General features: G+C 38.3%; 1 protein-coding gene across 1 annotated transcript in view; it reads left to right on the top strand.

Moving 5' to 3' along the window:
- The window catches only part of SLC25A31 (solute carrier family 25 member 31), a 29,195-nt gene continuing 7,592 nt past the window's right edge, over positions 1–21,603 (top strand). Inside the window, exons 1-3 of the mRNA XM_040250532.1 lie at positions 1–244; positions 12,041–12,168; positions 20,213–20,330. Of these exons, the coding sequence (XP_040106466.1) occupies positions 1–244; positions 12,041–12,168; positions 20,213–20,330 (490 nt within the window). The remainder of the gene's footprint in view (positions 245–12,040; positions 12,169–20,212; positions 20,331–21,603) is intronic.

The raw sequence follows: 21,603 nt of genomic DNA, 5'->3' as shown, positions 1-21,603 counted from the left end.
ATGCAGCGTGAACCCCCGAAGAAGAAGCAGGAGAAGAAGGTGGAAAAGCAGCTTTTTGACGCCACATCCTTCGGGAAGGACCTGCTGGCAGGCGGGGTGGCGGCGGCTGTGTCCAAGACGACGGTGGCGCCCATCGAGCGTGTGAAGCTGCTGCTGCAGGTCCAGGCGTCGTCCAAGCAGATCAGCCCCGAGGCGCAGTACAAAGGCATCGTGGACTGCCTGGTGCGGATTCCTCGTGAGCAAGGTGCGTATGCGCCAACCCTCCCTCCGCGCAGGGTCAGCTTCCGGGAAAAAGGAGTGGGTGATCCAGGAGGGGACGCTGCGGGTACCAGGGCCCCGTGTGTCGGTGATGAGTTGATTTCTGTGCCTGTGATAATACAATTTCTTAACCAGTCTATGAGGCTCTGCTTTCCCAGGGTCAAGAAGGCCTACACGTGAGCAGTCCTTGGGCAGGCCGGATCACCACCTTCTCTCTCTCTACAGTTCTCCTTCCTAGTAGGCGTTGCACCCCAGTGCGCCTCTACCTGTCTCAAGAGGGAAATGGTTGACCTCCCAGGATTGGGGGAGATGCCATTAGGCACTTGGCTGTATGTTAATAAGTGCTTTAAGGTTCTGAAATATTTGCTGAAATAACGTGTTTGAGACAAGTATACCAAATAGAGAAGCACTGGGGCCTCTCTAGTACGTATTCAGTGAAAAGAGCTTGTTTGTTCTCAGGAACTACTGCAACAGGCACTCAATCTACACGTTTTGGGAGGATGCCAAAAAACTTCAGTGGTACGTGCGTGCTCAGTTGTGTCCGACTCATTGCTACTCCATGGACTGTAGCCCTGCCAGGCACCTCTGTCCCTGAGATTCTCCAGGCAAGAATACTGGAGTGGGTTGCCATTTCCTTCTAGAGGGGGATCTTCCCCACCAGGGATCGAAGGTGTCGGCTGCATTAGCAGGCGGATTCTTTTTACCACTGGGCCTCGTGGGAACCTCAGTCTAGAAACAAACTATTTTAATGCAGTATTTTTAGAAATCAAAATTAATGAGAAAAACCTACGGTGAGCAATGTAAAAACTCTTAAGTAGAGACAGGATCAGTTTTCTTTTTTTGCATCAGGCTCTGTTTTTATGTAAAATTTTGATATTTTGGTTCATTGTGGAGTTTTGGAGTTTTTCCCATTAATATTGAAACGATTTAAGGAATAATGAAAATGCCTTGTTAATCATTCATTGCCATCACCTTGCAGACTGGCTTCTAAGTTAGCTAAGTGAATCGAGGATAAATTGATCAGAAACTTTCAGCTGTATAGTGTAGTGTTAGTTGCTCATTCATGTCCAACTTTTTGTGACCCCATGGACTGTAGCCCGACAGGCTTCTCTATCCATGGGATTGTCCAGGCAAGAATACCATTCCGTTCTCCAGGGGATCTTCCTGACCCAAGGATTGAACCAGGGTCTGCTGCATTGCAGGCAGATTCTTTACCATCTGAGCCTCCCATATAGTTGGATTCAATTGAAACATCTATATGAATTTTAAAAGGGGAAATAGGCCTGTTTGTTGTGTATTCTGAACAAGACGTTAAGTGGGTTCAACTCAAGTGCAGGCCTTTCTTTCACTCCTAAGTCTAAGACGGGTTACATTTCCTCTTTAAAAAAAGGATTCCTGGGAATTCCCTGGTTGTTCAGTGGTTAGGACTCCAGGCTTCCACTTCAGGGGGACACAAGTTCGATCTCTGGTTGGGGAACTAAGACCCTGCAAGCAGAGTATTTAGGGTTGAGGATATAGACTCTTAAGGCATCATCTATACTGTGGATTTAGTGTGCCCCGTCTGGGAGCTGAATTTAGATCTTTCATAGTTAATGGCTCACATCTTCCATTTATTTTATCAGAGCAAGCTTCCCATTTCTTTTCAGAGAAGTAGGAGCCTCTTTATTATTTACTTATCTGCTTTAGTCAGGTAAAGTTAAATATTCTGGAAAGATTGTGCTGACCAGTGCTAAGTCATTTTGTATTTTAAATGTTTTTTGTAATATTTAAACCTAAATATGTTAAATATGAAGCTTCTCTGGTGGCTCAGCGGTAAAGAATCTGCCTGCAATGCAGGAGACTCAGTTGGGTCCCTGGATCTAAAAGATCCCCTGGAGGAGGGCATGGCAACACACTCCAGTATTCTTGCCTGGAAAATCCCATGGACAGAGTAGCTTGGAGGCCTACAGTCTATCAGTTCAGTACAGTTCAGTCGCTCAGTTGTGTCTGACTCTTTGCGACCCCATGAACTCCAGCACGCCAAGCCTCCCTGTCCATCACCAACTCCCAGAGCCTACCCAAACCCATGTCCATTGAGTTGGTGATGGCATCCAACCAGCTCATCCTCTGCCGTCCCCTTCTCTTCCTGCCCTCAATCTTTCCCAGCATTAGGGTCCTTTCAGATGAGTCAGCTTTTCGCATCAGGTGGCCAAAGTATTGGAGTTTCAGCTTCAACATCAGTCCTTGGGGTTGCAAAAATAGGACACATCTGAAGTGACTGAGTACACGCACACACACATTCAATATGGCTCTTGTAAATTGAGACCATTCTGAATAGTATTCTGGCTCCAGCTTTCTTTAAGCAGAATTTTAAGAAAATGTTTCCTAGTACATACAAAGCCTTGTTATCAGTACACATGGTATATCCTATGCTAAAAGATAAGTAATTCACAACAGGGATAATATTGCCATCTAGGGGCATTTTGGGAAACTTGTGAGGAATTTTTTTTTTTTAGCACAAGGAGAGGAGTAATCCTTAAATGCAGTGATATGAAAGGCAAAATCCAGGACTGCTAAACATCCTGCTGCCCCTGTACACGGTCAGTCCTGTACAACAAAGACTTATCCTGCAACGGAATGACTCAGATCTCCCACTGGATGTTCTTATGACACTAAAACCTGTTTTTGATTATTTACTTGTCAACATAAACTGTCCAGGGCATAATTTTAGTACACACTAATTTCAGTAATGCAGCTGTCGTGTAAGTAGAGGAAACACTGTACTTTGTTTTGTTCAGAATTTTGCTGAGAGGTGTTCATCATTCTGGAAACTCATGTTAACAGCTCTGTGTGTCATATTTGATCACCACTTACATATCTTCATTTTTAAATATTGAATTATTGTATAGATATACCTATTAAGTCCTTTTTTCACAATGTCAGTGTGTAAAACACAACAGATTCACTGTTATGTCTCTATTATATCTCTGATGTGATCACACCTCACCAATTTACTAATTAAAAATACATGTTATAAATGCCTTTATTTCCTCTTTGTATGTAGCAAAGAAGGCATTATATTGACTTTTTTTGAGCTAGTGAAGAGGTCATTGTCTTTGAATTCTATTTATAGGTAGTAAAGGGAGCATTGTAAACTATTTATTATGTATGGAAAACTGGAACCTGGTGGGGTTGAGAATCACTGTGCTAGATCATTCTGGAACATTACTAGGCAGTCAGATTCTGAGGCTTTTGTTTTCTGGAATTTACTTTCTGTCTCGTGCAAATCAAGGTACATCACCATCTCAGCGTTCTGAAGTCTCTTGTTTTCCATATTCTAGTTTTACTGATAACTTTTCCTTTCTTTAGGCAATATGAAATGAGGATAAGAGACAGTGAACTCAGAAGGCACAACTAGGTGCTCTCTCACTATCTTACCTTATGTCTTTCTTCACACCTCAAGGAGACATTTCTTCATTCTTGTTCTGAACATAGCTTTAAATATCTCTTTGGGTGTCTTTGATACTTTTTATTTTATTTTATTTTTATTTTACTTTACAGTACTGTATTGGTTTTGCCATACATCAACATGAATCCGCCACGGGTGTACACGTTCCCAATCCTGAACCTTTTAATAAAAGTGTCTGGGTTTAACATGACTAATGCTATTTTTAAAGATTTATTCATTAGTTGGTTTTATGACTTTCCAACTTTATATGTGTACTTTTATTACTTAGTACTATTTAAACCTTCATTACACAAATAATGCATGTTTCTTATAGAAAATTAGAAAATATAGAGAAACAAAAAGTTTAAAAAAAAACTGCTAACATCACCACAGTTAACATTTTAGTGTCTTGAGAGTGCTTCTTTTTCACCGAGCAAGCTATGCATCAGTAAATATATTTTAATTAATATAAACTTTTATTTAGTATATTGTAACATAGGTTTTCAAGAATATTATAAGTCTCAGTTTTTAAGAGCCCACCAGAACTCTTTTCTCTTTCAGGTATTTCTGGCGATGAGTTCATCAGCTATTTTTAATATGAACTTTCCCAAACATATTTTTCTGAATGCTAAAGCAGTGAGGTTTTTAAATCTTGAAGATGATATTTTGGGGTATTAAAAGAAAATATTAGGTGTATGCTTTATGTAAATAAAATAGGAAAATAAACTTTACTGATGTTTATTAAATGCCTTGGCTTTGGTACCTATGATTGGCCAAATGTCAGTTATATATCACAGGACACTAAGGCATCCTGAAAAGAGTAAGGGTAACACAGGGGAAAAGGGATGACTGGAGCCCTTGCTCAATTATTGTATAATAAATATAGTTTATGTTGGCTCCGTTAAATGGATTTATAGAGATAAGACTATTTGAATATTTGAAATTGTCAAGAAGACTATTTGAAATATAGATTCACATTATTTTTAAGGATGAACCTCATTCTAAGGGCGCCTTGAGATAATAGCAGATGATAGTATGAAAACATCATAATTAGCAAGATATTTGAAAGTACTGTGTTTTAACTAGTAAAATAAATGCTCATTTGTGTCCTAATATCTTAAGGTTTGTCCCAACCACCCTATCTAAATAGTCCTTCCTCTTTCTGCATCTGCATATTACTTTTTTTTTTTTCTGGACACCTAACATATTTATTTCTTCATTGTCTGTCTTTGTAATGTAAGTTCCATAAGACCAAGAGCTGTACTCCTAGTGCTCGCCATAGCAGGTCTGCTCTGTGTGTGTGTGTGTTAGTCGTTCAGTCCTCTCTCACTCTTTACGACCACATGGACTGTAGCCTGCTAGGCTACTCTGTGCATGGGATTCTCCAGCCAAGAATACTGGAGTGAGTTGCCATTCCCCTCTCCAGGGGATCTTCCCAACCCAGGGATCAAACCTGGGTCTCCTGCATTGCAGGCAGATTCTTTACCATATGAGCCACCAGAGAAGCCCCTGCTGTGTACTTGGTACCACATAAAAGGTTTTTAAATGAAGAATCCTTTTTTTTTTGTATAGTTATTGAGTATAGTTGATTTACAGTATTGTGTAAATGAAGAATCTTTATCTCATTCTTCAATTTCTCTTTTGGATATGTTTTACAGATGCACATAACAGGGTGGTGTAGTGGCAAAGGTATATAATTTGCTTTTTTAAGTATGTACATATTTGAGAATCATTGATTGTATTTTTTTTAACTAATAGGCAGACTGTCTAAGTATGTTGGAGTGTACAAGTCTAGAATATACATACACTTGACCCTTGAGCACCATGGGTTTGAATTGTGTGGATTTTATTTTCAGTAGTGAATACTATAGTACTACATGATCCCCAGTTGGTTGACTTCATGGTTGCAGAATCGTGGATATGGAGAAGCTACATAGAGGAAAGGCAGACTACACGTTATACTTGGACTTTTGACTGCATGGGTCATGAGCGCCCCTAACTCTCACATTGTTCAAAGGTCAACTGTATACCCAAACATGCCTAGCATTTCCATTCTTGATTTGTAAGTTGACCAGTAACTGACCTGGTAACTTTTCCCCATTTTCCCATAAGTTTTATATTAATTCTTAATTACTTTCTCAGAATTAAGTTCCAAGGAGGTTTTTTTTATCATCTTTAAATTTTGAAGAGATTATTTTTACTAAGCAATTAAGTAAAAAAAAAAAAAAAAGGCAACACACCTTAGATGTTCTGCTGTTAGAGGAGAAATATACCACAATCCCCATGTTTTTCTGTATCAATTTTTTGATTATATATTTGGAAACTGTCCTTTAATCTGCATGACTAGAAAATGAAATACTACTCTATTTGCTTCACTCTTGCTTTTCCTTTGTTATATTCTGATCAAAATATACTACTGTTTTTATTCAAAGTGGATTTTTACCTAGAGGCAATAGAGATGTAATAGTTCTAGATCTGTAGTCAGATAGATGTAGAAAGATCTGGAATTAAATCCCAGTCTTTCCCTTATCTTGTAACCTTGGACAATTTTAATTTAACCTCTCTCAATTTCAATTTCCTCAGTTCTGTGCTGGTTATAATAATATTGTATGTTTGTGAAAGTTGCTCAGTCATGTCCAACTCTTTGTGACCCCGTGGACAGTAGCCCACTAGGCTCTTCTGTCCATGGAATTCTCCATTCCAGAATACTGGAGTGGGTAGCTGTTCCCTATTCAAGGGATCTTCCCAACTCAGGGATCGAACCCAGGTCTCCTGCATTGCAGGTGGATTCTTTACCGTCTGAGCTACCAGGGAAGCCCAATAATTTTATTACCTACCTCATATGGTAGTTTTGGTTAAACAGGATAATCCCTGTAATAAAACAGACCACAAATAGTAAATGCTGGAGAGAGTGTGGAGAATAGGGTACACTCCTACACTCTTGGTGGGAATGTACATTCGTACAGCACTGTGGAGAATAGTTTCCTCTAAAAATAGAGCCACCATATGGCCCTGAAATCCCACTCCTGGACATATATCTGGAGAAAAGAATGATCTGGGACTTCCCTGATGGTCAGCGGATGAGAATCTGTCTGCCACTGCAGGGGACATGAGTTTGATCCCTGGGTTTGGGAAGATTGCACATGCCGCAGAGCAACAAAGCCCATGCACCGCAACTGCTGAGCCCGCCTGCCACAACTGCTGAAGCCTAGAGCCAGTGCGCCGCAACAAGCGAACCTACCACAGTCAGAAGCCTGCCCTGCAATGAAGGGTAGCCCCCACTCGCCACAACTAGAGAAAGTGCGTATACAGTAATGAAAACCCAGTGCAATGAAAAAATAAATAACATGGTCTGAAAGGACACATGCACCCCACTGTTCATTGCAGTACTGTTTACAGCATCCAAGACATGGAAGCAGACTAAATGTCCATCAACAGAGGAATGGAGGAAGATGTGATACATATATACAATGAAATATTACTCAGCCATTAAAAAGAAAATAATGCCATTTGCAGGATCATTGATGGACCTAGACGTGTCATAATGAGTGAAGTCGGTCAGACAGAGGAGAAAAACCATATGATATCCCTTATATGCAGAATCTAAAAAGAATTTATACAAATGAACTTACTGACAAAACAGATATAGATTCGCAGACTTAGAGAATGAACCTGTAGTTGCCAGGGGCAGAGGATAGGGGGAAGGCATAGTTAGGGAGTTTGGGATGGACTTGTAAACACTGCTATATTTAAAATGGATAACCAACAAGGACCTTATAGCACAGGGAACTCTGTCTCTATGTGACAGCCTCGTTAGGAGGGGAGTTTGGGGTAGAAATGGATACATAAATGTGTGTAGCTGACTCCCTTTGCTGTCCACCTAAAACTATCACTACATTGTTAATCAGCTATACTCTAATATCAAATTAAAAGTTAGGAAAAGATAATGCTGTAAAATATTCAACCTTGTGTCTATTGCATGGTTGGTGCTTAATAAATTTTAACTCTTTAATCATTGTGAATACATTCTTGAATTTACAAATGTTCATTCCTCATCGTCAATTGTAATTGAATGTCAGTTCAATCCAGTTCAGTCACTCAGTCGTGTCCGACTCTTTGCAACCCCATGAATCGCAGCACGCCAGGCCTCCCTGTCCATCACCAACTCCCAGAGTTCACTCAAACTCATGTCCATCGAGTTGGTGATGCCATCCAGCCATCTCATCCTCTGTTGTCCCCTTCTCCTGCCCCCAATCCCTCCCAGCATTAGAGTCTTTTCCAGTGAGTCAGCTCTTAGCATGAGGTGGCCAAAGTACTGGAGTTTCAGCTTTAGCATCATTCCTTCCAAAGAACACCCAGGGCTGATCTCCTTTAGAATGGACTGGTTGGATCTCCTTGCAGTCCAAGGGATTCTCAAGAGTCTTCTCCAACACCACAGTTCAAAAGCATTAACTCTTCGGCACTCAGCTTTCTTCACAGTCCAACTCTCACATCCATACATGACCACAGGAAAAACCATAGCCTTGACTAGATGGACCTTTGTTGACAAAGTAATGTCTCTGCTTTTGAATATGCTATCTAGGTTGGTCATAACTTTCCTTCCAAGGAGTAAGAGTATCTTCCAAGGAGTAAGAGTATTTTAATTTCATGGCTGCAGTCACCATCTGCAGTGATTTTGGAGCCCCAAAAAATAAAGTCTGACACTGTTTCCACTGTTTCCCCATCTATTTCCCATGAAGTAATGGGACCAGATGCCATGATCTTTGTTTTCTGAATGTTGAGCTTTAAGCCAACTTTTTCACTCTCCTCTTTCACTTTCATCAAGAGGCTTTTTAGTTCCTCTTCACTTTCTGCCATAAGGGTGGTGTCATCTGCATATCTGAGTAAATGAATGTACTTGGGATAAATTTTTTTTACATATAAAGTAGATTTTTGTAATCTATCTAAAGAACCTACATGGTATATAGTATACCTAGAGTATAGGTTAACAAAATGCTGAAACCTAGCCTCCCAAAATTATATTTCTATAGAAAATGCATTCAGAATTCCACTTTGAAGTTCCTCCTCTTTGTACTCTTACTAAGGACATTGGTACTCCTAAAAGCATGGTACATCAGTGAGTTGGAAAAAAGGGAATAAGAGTAAGGTTTTGCAGCATGATATGTGGAAAAACGCTAAAGGAAGGGTTTTTAACCTGATACCTGTAGCTTCAGGGAATCTACGAATCAGTAGTAGCCATGCAATAGTATTTTGTGTGTGAGAGAAATACTTTTTCAGACATAACTTATTAAAAGCTGCCAGTTTTCCTGTTGTTCTTCTAGAGATTTATTTGTTTCTAGAATTTCATTGAGATATTGACAGTTGTTTTGTTGAATCCTCTAGGTTGTTTCATGCAAATACAGTTTTGCTAAAAGGAATACATTCTATCAGTGATACCAAACGACTTCAGTCATAAATCTGGCACTCTGTCATGGTCTCCTGTTAAGTTGCAGATGTCTGTCATCAGAATTTTCTATTTATATTCAATACGTTAGCCAAAGTTAAAAGCTTTTTACTACTCATTTGTGACACTCTTTTGTGAAATAGATATTAATTCAGTACTATAATCATAATTGGACTTCCCTGGTGGCTCAGACAGTAGAGAACCTACCTGCAGTGTGGGAGACCCAGATTTGATCCCTGAGTCCCGAAGATCCCTGGGAGAAGGGAGTGGTTACCCACTCCAGTGTTCTCCATGGAGAATTCCATGGACAGAGGAACCTTGTAGGCTACAGTCTGTGGGATTACAAAGAGTCAGAGACAACAGAGAAATGAACACTTTCACACTTTTCATAATCATAATTATATAACAGCTCACAATCTGAAACCTGTAATATCTTAATACCATCTAAATCGACCATTTCCAAAATGACTATTAATAAATAAGAGCCATGTATAAAATGTGAATTGCAATACATTTTTGACACACAACACTTTTTAAGCTCAGTTTATTAGTTTGATTTTTTAAAAAAACAAATGATGATTTTTAACTTAAATCCCATTTGACTGCATTGGCAATTCTCCAGCCAGTATGTTCTTTTTTTTACTTTTAAGATCGACTCCATCCTCTGCCAGTAATCTGTTAGTGTGTTACTGTAACAGGTGTAGATAATAAAAATCTTATTCTTCAGTATTATTTACAGTCATATTTTACTTTCAGTGTTTCTCTTCCACAAGTCTGCAGAAAGTACAAATGCTTAACTATGTTGTTAAATGTTAACTGTGAAGAACTTAGAAATCACTAAAAATACCTCTGAAAATTAGATTCATCAATCTCCCTCAGGAATTCAATGTGGCTGTAACTAGCAAGCAATATTCTTTTATAATTTGCTTACACTTCTAATGTTTTAAGATTTTTATTTTGCTTCCATTAAAGAAAACTTCTTGACTTTTCTTAGGTACAAAAGATATTTGCATGATTAAGGAAAGTATTGTAGTTAAGGGACTGAATTATTGAGCCAGATTGCTTGAGTTTAAATTACAGGTGTACAGTTTTCTGACCTACGTGACACTGGGCAAGTTATTTAACTTTTCTATGCCTAAGAGGTTGTTTTTAATGCATTTCTTCATATATAAAATGGAGAGATTAATATTACCTGCCTCATGGGTGATTATGAGGATTAAGTGAATAAAAAGCAGTTTCTAGAAATTAGTATTGTTTTGTTAATATTGCCTCAAAAATTTTTACAATAATCATTTTGCAGTTTTTAAAAAATAGACTTTTATTTATTTACTATCCTTTCATAATTTCCAAACTTTTATAGGATTTGCTTCTCCAGAAACCCAAAGCTGCAGTAGAGCTTTGGAGACAGACAGAAAACTTGATTCTAAATCCTGATTATGGTTTTTAAATTTATAAAAGTTTCAGTTTGTGCATGTGTGAAATGGGTACTATAAGAGAACAGATATCATAACCTTAGTGTGATGATTAAATTAAATGTACAAGTACAGCCTTTGCCGGTGCCTGGTATACATTAAGTGCTCAGGAAGTTGTAGCTGTTATCATTACATGTTAAATGCCCTAGTAATTTATGCCTGCAACTGAATGCCAAGTAACTGAATCGGTTGTGAGGACTGAAAAGATTATTTCTTGGCCATTAATATACATCTTAATTGTCTCTATGCGACTGCTTTACATTCACCTTGGGATTCACTAATACTCAATTTTACTTCCCACAAAGTATACTTATTTATTTAATAAATAAATATCTTTCTCTCTGTGTATTTATCTGATCTAACTTTCAGTTTCTGAGCACTGGGCCCAGTCAACTGAGATTATCTTCATTCAAATTTTTATCTTTAGGAGACTGTTTATGGGTATTCTTTTCTCCAAGCTGGGACTGCTGCTGCTGCTGCTAAGGTGCTTCAGTCATGTCTAACTCTGTGTGACCCCATAGACAGCAGCCCACTAGGCTCCTCTGTCCCTGGGATTCTCCAGGCAAGAGTACTGGAGTGGGTTGCCATTTCCTTCTCCAGTGCATGAAAGTGAAAAGTGAAAGGGAAGTCCCTCAGTCGTGCCGACTCTTAGCAATCCCATGGACTGCAGCCTACCAGGCTCCTGTGTCCATGGGATTTTCCAGGCAAGAGTACTGGAGTGGGGTGCCATTGTCTTCTCCGAAGCTGGGACTAGAGCTATCTTATTAAGAGTAGCAGGGTTCAACCATCTGTAAAAACAACTATGGGTCCTAGAGGGGATCGCCTGTTGTATTCTGGGGCAGCTGAGGATTATAAAGGCAGCTCTGAATTATCAGGTAACACAGTGACTGAATTATAAAGTTTGGTCATTCAGTCCATGGAGATTTGAATTGGGAAGATTATTAATCTTGAAAGTTTCCTCCTGTCTCTTCGTCAGGCCTCTGGAAACTGCCTTGAATTGTGAATTCCTTTTATTTGGCTAGGTTATAAAATATAAAGATAAGACTCTTATCTCATTCTCAGGAGTATATATCCAATACAGTTTTGTTCCAACAGACTTGTCACCATAGGAACTGTATTTTATGATTTGGAATGAGACTAAACTTCTGAGTACTAGTAAGCTCTGTTTTTCTATTAGTGAAGAGACCTATATTCACCTGGTAATGCTTTCCATAGGTTTTTAGGTAGTCAAGGCTTCTTATTGGAAATTAACAATATTGAAATGGAGTGCTTGGAGGTAACACTGCCTTTTTTTCTTCAGTTGGAGACACATGTAAATTTCTTTTTTTTCTCATGAGAAAAGATGTAAGTGTTAGGTAGTTCAGACAGCTAAATTTGTTAAAACTATGCCAATTATTTAATAATAATACAAGTTTATATTTAGTATGTTTTCTTTTGTAGGTTTCCTCAGTTATTGGCGTGGCAATTTGGCAAATGTTATCCGGTATTTTCCAACACAAGCTCTAAACTTTGCTTTCAAAGACAAATACAAACAACTGTTCATGTCTGGAGTTAATAAAGAAAAACAGGTAATTATTTTTTATTATTTTTAATTGAATGAAAGATTCTTTAAATTATATAGTGCTTTACAGTTTTTAAAAGTTTCACATATGTGATTCAAATTATCCCATAATAACCCTTTCCCCCACACCCCTATCTGCCCCCCACCCCGCCCTTTTCTCACTGGTAACCACAGTTTGTTTTGTGTATCTGTGAATCTGCTGCTTATTTGTTTTATTCACTACTTTGTTGTATTTTATAGATTCCACATAGAAGTGATATCATGAAATATATATCTTTTTCTGACTTACTTCATTTAGCGTAATACCCTCAGAGTCTGTCCATGTGCTGCAAATGGCAAATTTTCATGCTTTTTTATAGCTCAGTAATATTCCATTGTTTATATCACATCTTCTTTATCCATTCATGTGTTGTTGGACACTTGAATTGATTATATACCTTTACAGCCTTGGCAGTTACAAATAATGCTGCTATGAACATTAGAGTGCCTGTATCTTTTTGAGTTGTGTTTTTGTATTTTTTGGACATATACCCAGGAGTGGAATTGCTGGATCATATGGTAGTTCTGTTTTTGGAAAAAGCAGGTAATTATATTTTAATATCTCTAAAATTTTCTAAGAAGTAGTTGAATTTGTCTTACCTGAGGTATTTTTTTCCAATTAGAGCATGGTTGATTTACAGTATTGTGTTAATTTCTACTGTATAGCAAAGTGAGGCAGTTGAATTCAGTCCAGTCACTCAGTCGTGTCCGACTCTTTGCGACCCCATGAATTGCAGTGCACCAGTCCTCCCTGTCTATCACTAACTTCTGGAGTTCACTCAAACTCATGTCCATCAATGATGCCATCCAGCCATCTCATCCTCTGTCGTCCCCTTCTCCTGCCCCCAATCCCTCCCAGCATCAGAGTCTTTTCCAATGAGTCAACTCTTCTCATGAGGTGGCCAGAGTATTGGAGTTGTATAGCAAAGTGAGGCAGTTAGACATGTATGTATACATTCTTTTTTAATATATTTTTCCAGTATGGTTTATCATAGGATATTGAATATAGTTTCCTATGCTATACAGTAGAACCTTGTTTATCCATCATATATATAGTATTTTATTTCTGCTAACCCAACGCCCCCCTCCTTCCCTCCCTCACCCCACCATACCCCTTAGCAACCACAAGTCTGTTCTCTATGTCTGTGAGTCTACTTCTGTTTTGTAGATAGATCCATTTCTTTTATATTTTAGATTTCACATATAAGTGATACCATATTTCTTTCTGATTTACTTCACTTACTGTGATAATCTCTGGTTACATCCATGTTCTGCAAATGGTGTTATTTCATTCTTTTTTTATAGCTGTTATTCTCCTTTGTATATGTACAACATCTTTATCCATTAAAAAACCTGTGGAGTTTTATTTGGGGAGGAGGTGCTCAAGTAGTTGAAAAAATAATAGTTAGAACATTAATAACTGTTAGCATATTATAATATTATTAAGTCATAGAAATTACATATGCAAATTTAGAATTATATTAACTTTTACAAGTTTCTATAAACCTCTTAACACAGATTTAATAACTAAGGGATCTTTAGTTGGAACTTGTAATAGTTGGAACTTCTTTTGACTACAGACTTGTATCAGAGAGTCCCCAAGACTGTCTTCATGTTCAGTGATTCACTAGGCCTCAGAGAACTCAGAAAAGCTATTATACTCCTGGTTTACAGCAGAAAGATGTAGATTAAAATCAACAAAGGGAAAAAGCACATAGGACAAAATCTAAGAGAAACTAGGTGCAAGCTTCTAGGTGTCCTCTCCTAGTAGACTCAGCTGGACAGCACTTAGCTCTCCCAGCAATAATGTGAGACAACATAAATACTGCCAAATAAGGTTGCTCACTTGAGCCGTGGTGCTCAGGTCTTTGTGGGAGGGAAGTCAGTTTCATAGGCATGTATAATAGACTCAGCTACTCAGTCTCCAGCTACGGCTGCCACCCACTCAAAAGGTCAAATTGATATAGTTTAGCCCAAAGCCCCAAGTATACAAAGGGCTGTTCACCATAAATCAATGTTAGTATAAACTATCTGGTGTTGCCAAAACTTCTGGCATATAAAGACAGTCTTACTAGATAGGATATTCCACGGGCTCAGAAAGTTACCTCAATGGAACCTTTGAGTCTGGTCAAAGAGGGAGATCTTCTCAGTATGTGCAGGGTTTGGGCAACACAAGCCTGCCGAGTTAGCCCTTTACTGAACATTTTCCACCCTATTTCCCCCAAAAGATAATTCCTGTAAAACTAAGCCAGATGGAGCAATTAACTCCAGAATTAACTAGAAAATTTATGTTACTAACATCTGTCCCTAACAGTGTAAATAACATGGCTCTAAAAGTTTCAGTTAACTCTGATCTCTGTTAAAACTCTGTAATAAATTTCAAATCAGTAGAGCTTGAGGTAAAAACATTTTTAGTATGCTTCTAAAGAATATGCTAGCACTTTCCTGGTGGTCCAGTGGTTAAGACTCCATGCTTCCAATGCAGGGGGCACAGGTTCAGTCCCTGGTTGGGAAACTAAGATCCCACATGCTGCAAGGTGTGGCCAAAAGATAAGAAAAGAACAATAAAAAAGAAAGAACATGCGGTCTTATTTAGAATGTAAAGATATTCAGTCAAAGTAATATGTAATGTTTAAATATATATTATTTGTTAAATTTCGCTACTAATGACCCTTCTATTTCTGCCCTTAGACATCAAAATTTTCTCCTATTTCTGTTCTTGCCCTAAGAAAAGTGAAAAAAAAAAAAACCTGAAAATGAAAATACAGTATTTTGGGTTTCTTACCTGGTTCTCAAAGAAACATAGAAGATAGAAAAAACAAGTACAATGTGAAGTGAAGTGAAGTCACTCAGTCGTGTCCGACTCTTTGTGATCCCATGTACTGTAGCCTGCCAGGCTCCTCTGTCCATGGGGTTTTCCAGGCAATAGTACTGGAGTGGATTGCCATTTCCTTCTCCAGGGGATCTTCCCGACCCAGGAATCGAACCCGGGTCTCCCACATTGTAGATAGACGTTTTACCATCTGAGCCACCAGGGAAGTACAGTGTATGTGATTTAAAAGTAGTTGGTCTACCACAATAAATATCTCTGCATGCTTCTCGGGATGGCTGCACTGGTGACAGTGCTAGCTGTTGGCAAGGATTCAGAAAAGCTGAATTTACACTGCTGGTGGGAATGTAAAATGATCTTGCCGCTTTCAAGAGAGTATGACAGTTTCTTACAAACTAAACATATGCTTATCATACAGTCCAACTCTTGGGCATTTATCCCAGAGAAACCTCTGTTCACAAAAAAGCAAAGTATACAATGTTCATAGAAGATTGTTTCATAATAGACAAAAATTTGGGAATAACCCAGATGTCCCAGGTGAATGCTTAAACTGTCGTACATCACACCATAGAAGGTCACTCAGCAATAAAGAGAAACATGTTTTGATAAAACAAGTATTGTATGATCCTCTTGGGATCTAGTAAAGGCAAATTCATAGAGACAGAAAGTAGAATAGAGGTTGCCAGGGGTATGAGGGAGGGAGATTCTTTAATAGGTACAGAGTTTATGTTTAGCATAATGAAAAGTTCTGGAAATAGTAATAATGTTTATACAGTGTTGTCCTTAATGCCACTAAATTATACACTTAAAATGCCTAAACAGTAAGTTTTACCGTACAGTTTTAAAAAAGAACAAACATGATATAAACAGCAACTTTGAATGCTAACTGAAAAGATACCAATCTCAAAAAATATTTGCTTGCTGGTTTCATTTATTTACCATTTACCAGGAGAGAGGGAGGTGGCTATAAAGAGGTCCATAAATGGAGGATCTTTATCATGGATCTGTCTACTGTGATAATTGGTGGTCATATGAATCTGCACATTGATAAAATGGCATAGAACTAAATACACACACAGATGAGTGTGTAAAACTTGTGAAATCTGAATAAGGTAGATTTCCGTCAATGTTAGTTTCCTCTACTGTAGTTATGCTGGGCTTCCCTGAGCTCAGTGGACAAAGAATCCTCCTGCAATGCAGGAGTCACAGGAGACTCGGGTTTGATCCCTGGTTCGGGAAGATCCCCTGGAAGAGCATGGCTACCCACTCCAGTATTCTTGCCTAGAGAGTCCCATGGGCAGAGGATGGCAGGTTACATGCAATCCATAGGGTCATAAAGAGTCCAACACGACTGAAACCACTGAGCATGCACACACATAATTATGCTACTGCTGCTAAGTTGCTTCAGTCGTGTCCGACTCTGTGCGACCCTGTGGACTGCAGCCTACCAGGCTCCTCCGTCCATGGGATTTTCCAGGCAAGAGTACTGGAGTGGGTTGCCATTGGAAAATTGCTTGAAAAGTTTAAAGACTTCATATGTATTAGGATGCATGTGAGTCTGCTATTATGTCAGAGTAAAAAGTTTTTAAAAAATAACCATGGTAGGGAGATGTATGCCTACTATATACTCTTATCACTGAACTTTTACCTTGCCCTTTGAGGTAGTTATTTTTACCCCAAATGTACAGATAAGGAAAACAAGACAGAGCTTAAAGCATTTGCCCTAGTCATTTGTTCATGTCTTTCTAATTCTCAAATTCAGTTCTTTCTACCATACTCTTACTCCTCTTTCAGCTGAGGTGACTGAACTAGATGAGTGTTAGCTGAACCTGGGCATAACATATGTCTCTGCTGCTCCTAAGCAGATACCAGCACAACCCTCATCAAAGACTAGAGCTTCCTCCTCTCTTCCATGCCCACACAAACTGTTAGAAGGAACTTTGGTCCCAGGTATTTGTGCTTGGAGGCAGTTTATCATCTATTTGTCAACAGTTGAAAATGAATAGGATTATTTTCCTCTAAACTCTCTTATTCTCCTTTCCTGATTCCTTTCACTTCCTCTCCATTTATAGTTTGGTGGTGGTGCTCAGCTGTGTCCGACTCTTTGCTACCCTGTAGACAGTAACCCACCAGGCTCCTCTGTCCATGGGATTTTCCAGGCAAGAATACTGGAGTGGGTTGCCATTGCCTACTTCAGGGGATCTTCCCGACCCGGGACTGAACCCACATCTCTTTCATCTCCTACATTGGCAGGCAGATTCTTTACCACTGCACCACCTGGGAAGCCCTCTTTTACAGTATAGTAATATCTGAAATCACAAACTTAAAAAACAACTTCTGGGTCTGTTCTATTTTCAAGCTTAATTGTGGCGGAACAGACTTTATCTGTTACAGAAACACTTGCAGAATTATCGTTCAGCATAGAGTCTTCCTGTCTCCTTCCCTCCTTCCATGCTCCTTAACCTTCCCTGCCTTCCTTCGCCTAGTAGTTTGGCCATACTATTTATACATTTTGTGCCTGCCTGCATTGCTTTCTTATTGGCCTCACTTTCGCTATCAGACAGGCCCCTGTTTGAATAGTAAATTATGTAAATTATACATTCACCCAGAAAGTTATGGATCTGTTTTCTTTCTCTTATCTAGGAAGGAAATAGAATGTTAAATTGAACTTAAGATGCACTTATAAATCTTTGTGCTGCATAGCCTATTTAGCGATTTGGCCTGTTTGCTTGTAAGAAGCAGAGAAATTACTTCAAGAAAAAGACATATTTACTGCAGTGAAATTTGAACCACAGGCAGCTGTAGGGATCAAACTATATACTCTTTATCTTTGTCTCCCAGGTCATTTAGTCTGTCTCTGTCTGTAATGATCTGGTTTTTTGTGTGTATCTATTTGCTCTGCATTTTCTCATTATTGCCCATCTTTTTTACTTTCCAACATTTTATTTCTTTTAAGTTCACTGTTAATGCCATAGTGATTCCTACTAACCTTTCAAGTGGTGGGGGGGTTCTTTACCTGAGATCCATGCAAACTTGAGGAATAACTTAAACTTTTACCAAAAAAACTGTGTTTATATATGTGAAATTTTTATTGGAAAAGTATCTGTAGCCTTCAACAGTCTCAAAGTAAACTGAAACCTAAAAACATTATTTAATGTTTTTTCCTTTTCTGTCCCTACTACTAACTGGCCTAGAATTTCTAGATTCACATTTATAACATTTAAACTGTGGCCTAGCTCCTCTTTTTCTGCCAGGTTACATATCATCTTCCAAACTATAGATTAGCTACCTTCTGGTCTCATTTTCTCTATGTGATTATGAAACATGGCTATCTGTACAGTAGAACTTAAAAGTTTCACGTCAAAAGGCACTGTGGGAGTCCAAGTACCCTTCATTAAACAAATATTTATTGAATGCATTACTCTTACTCTGGACAAAGCCCCATGACTTGCTTTGTGAAATAAACAAACGAATTAAGAATTCAGGCCTCAAAAAATGTAGACAACCTAAATGTCCATGCAACTGATATGGATAAATAAAATGTGATGTCAGTAAAATACTATTTGTCATAAAAAGGAATGAAGTGCTAACACGTGCTACACATGCTACACCATGGATAAACCTCACAAACAGGTTATGTGAAAGAAGCCAGTCACAAAAGACTGCTTGTTTCATGCATAGGGAATGTCTAGAATTGGCAGACCTATGGAGACAGAAAGTTGCTTAATGGTTATGTTGGGTTCAGGGAGATGGGAAAGGTATGGAGTGACTGCTGATGGGTACAAAGTTTCTTTTGGAGTGATGAAACTGATAAAGGTTGCAGAACTCTGATATGCTAATAATTCATTGATTTGAATATATGGGTGAACTGAACAGTGGGTAAATATATCTCAGTAAGTAAAAATAAAAATAATTCTGGCCTGAAGAAATTCATAGCCTGTAGAAAGTAAAACAAGACAGGTACACAAATAATTATAAATTGAAAGTAATTGATTGTAAATACTGGTTTTAAAAAAGGAGAATCTGGAACATGTTGATACATTTTACATATTGATCACATGATTTACCTTTAATTCTCTGAGAGAAGAAGTATTTATAGGAAGAGGGTATGATTACATATAGTTCTGAATGAGCTGGAGATCAGAGAATTCATGAAAAAAAAATAGAATTTGAATTAGAGCATAAATCAATAACTTTTTGTTTATAAGAGATAGGAAGAAAATTTAAAAGGTGGAAAGGGCATTTCAGGCCAGGAGAAAATTGAGAGTTCCAAAGCATGGGAGACTTAAAATTATTGTTGGAAATAAGAACCACAAGAAGGAAGGGATGTGTGTTTACTTGTAGCTGATGTGTGTTGTTGTGCAGCAGAGGCCAGCACAGCAATTATCCTCCAACTAAAACTAAATTTAAAAAAAAAAAGATGTCAGGGAAGCAAGACACTGAACTTGACTAGGTTGGTTACAGTGGTCTTATACCCTAGGTTTTCTGTAAGAACTCCAGTTCAAATATTCCTTTCTTTTTCTTGAGCACTAGATGGTGAAAAGCAGTTTACTGGACCTAAGCAGAGCACATTTCAAATGTTCATCAAAAAGAACCTCAACAGCCCTTGTGAAGTAGTAGATCAGTAAGGTCTTCCATGCCACTCAGCCACATTATAATTGATTTCTGCCAATTTACATTTGGCATTTGAACATAGTCTATATTTTTGACCTGTTTAAATTTATTTTTACTAAAACTACAAAGTGACATTGTGGCATTATGATATATTACTGTCCCTCTCCCCTGCCACCAAGAAAGGGAACAATTGAGGCCTCCACAGATACCTAACATTTTAGTAATAAAAGAATATATTATTAATAAAAAGCTTTATACAGTCTAAGAGTGGAGTATCTTATGTGGCTTCTTGTGCTAATCTGGGCTGCTTTTGCTGGAGGATATTAAAATATCTTGGAATTTCAATGTATCAGCATCTAGCCTGTATCTGCTAGGCTGCCTGGTAGGAAACAAAGACTGCATGGACATGGAGGGAAGTATTTTGGATGATAATATATGCTTATTTATTTTAGATGTTTATTTTGTAAAAGCATCTTGTAAATCTGGCTCTTTAACCTTATAAAAATAAAAGATTTTTTAAAATCAAAATCTATAGTTTAATAACTACTTTTTAATTAATATGTTTCAGTTCTGGAGGTGGTTTTTGGCAAACCTGGCTTCTGGTGGAGCTGCTGGGGCAACATCCTTATGTGTAGTTTACCCACTAGATTTTGCCCGAACCCGATTAGGTGCTGATATTGGAAAAGGTACGGGATTGTTAGAAACGCTAACTCTTCCTTCTTTGTGGTTTTGAACACTGTGTTATTTATTATAGTTATGCTTTTAACAGTAGTGTTGCATTCAGCCTAAAAATTTTATTCTCAACCAAATGGTAAAGTCCATAGAGCCTAAAGATTACTACTTTTTTTCTTTTCTTTTAAACTAGGGAAAGGAAGGCCAACACTATAGTAACATAAAAGTAAGCCACAAAGAGCACTTTAACTTCTGGTTTGTTTCTCATTTTGTTATTTAGAGAGCCATCCCCTAAATTCCTTCATGCACTTATTTACCTGTCTTGACTGTGGCCCCTTTCTAGGTTACATGTATAACTCTCACCCTAGATTCCCTTTTCCTCTGTCCTTACTTATTTATCACATCTTTCTGTGTTTCTTCATACCCTTGTTTTGGTAGATATATTCTTTGATAGCTTTCTAAGGAGGCTGGATAGGAGATAAACTGAGATCTTGGCTATCTGAAAATGTCTGTTTCACAAATATTTGGCCATATGTAAAATTCTGGAATTAAAATCATTTTCTTTCACAATTTTGAAAGCATTACTCTGGAGTCTAGTTTCTAATACTGCTCTTAAGAAATCATTTTCTTACTGCTGAACCTTCTGTATATGACTTTTTTTCTTGTTTTTCTGGCTTCATTCATTATAGTTTTCTCATATAAAACTATATGGTGACTATGTGGAGGCTGGGTCCTCTGCATGGAAACTCTAGTAAGAGTCTTACGAGATGGTCAGAGAAGTCCTGATACAGAGACTTGGTGAACAACGTCTCTTTCCAGAGACCAGGAGTAAGATAACTGTAGGTCTTGGAAATGGCATCAGAAGTGGCCCTGGCAAAGTTGCCCAAGGTTCCGGGGCAGCCCCTGGCAGAGGTGCAACAGTCGTCAGTTCCAGCCATTAGCAGCAGCTTCTTGGGCTCAGAGGTTAGGACAGCACCAGTGCTGTTTTTCCCTTATTATTATTTTAATAGAATTTCTCAAGGAAGCAGAGATTCATTCAACAAGTATTATTGGGTGCCTCCAGTAAAGTGGGTCCTGCTTGAGATACACCATATTAATCATGGAGCTCATGGTTCATGTACCTTACAGTCTAGTGGAGGTTGTAGTAATTAAAAAAGGAAAAAATGACTAAAATCTACTGTCACTTGGCAATAAATGCCAGGAAAAAAAATTTAGGAGAAGAGGATGATGTCAATTTTAGATAAATGATCAGAGAAAAGGCCTCAGAAGGGATGACAGTTTGGACAA

Source organism: Oryx dammah, unplaced genomic scaffold (assembly GCF_014754425.2).
Source record: "Oryx dammah isolate SB20612 unplaced genomic scaffold, SCBI_Odam_1.1 HiC_scaffold_12, whole genome shotgun sequence".
NCBI classification, from domain to species: Eukaryota; Metazoa; Chordata; class Mammalia; order Artiodactyla; family Bovidae; genus Oryx; species Oryx dammah.
Note: the sequence above shows the minus strand (reverse complement) of the source record. Positions and strands in the feature narration are given on the sequence as shown.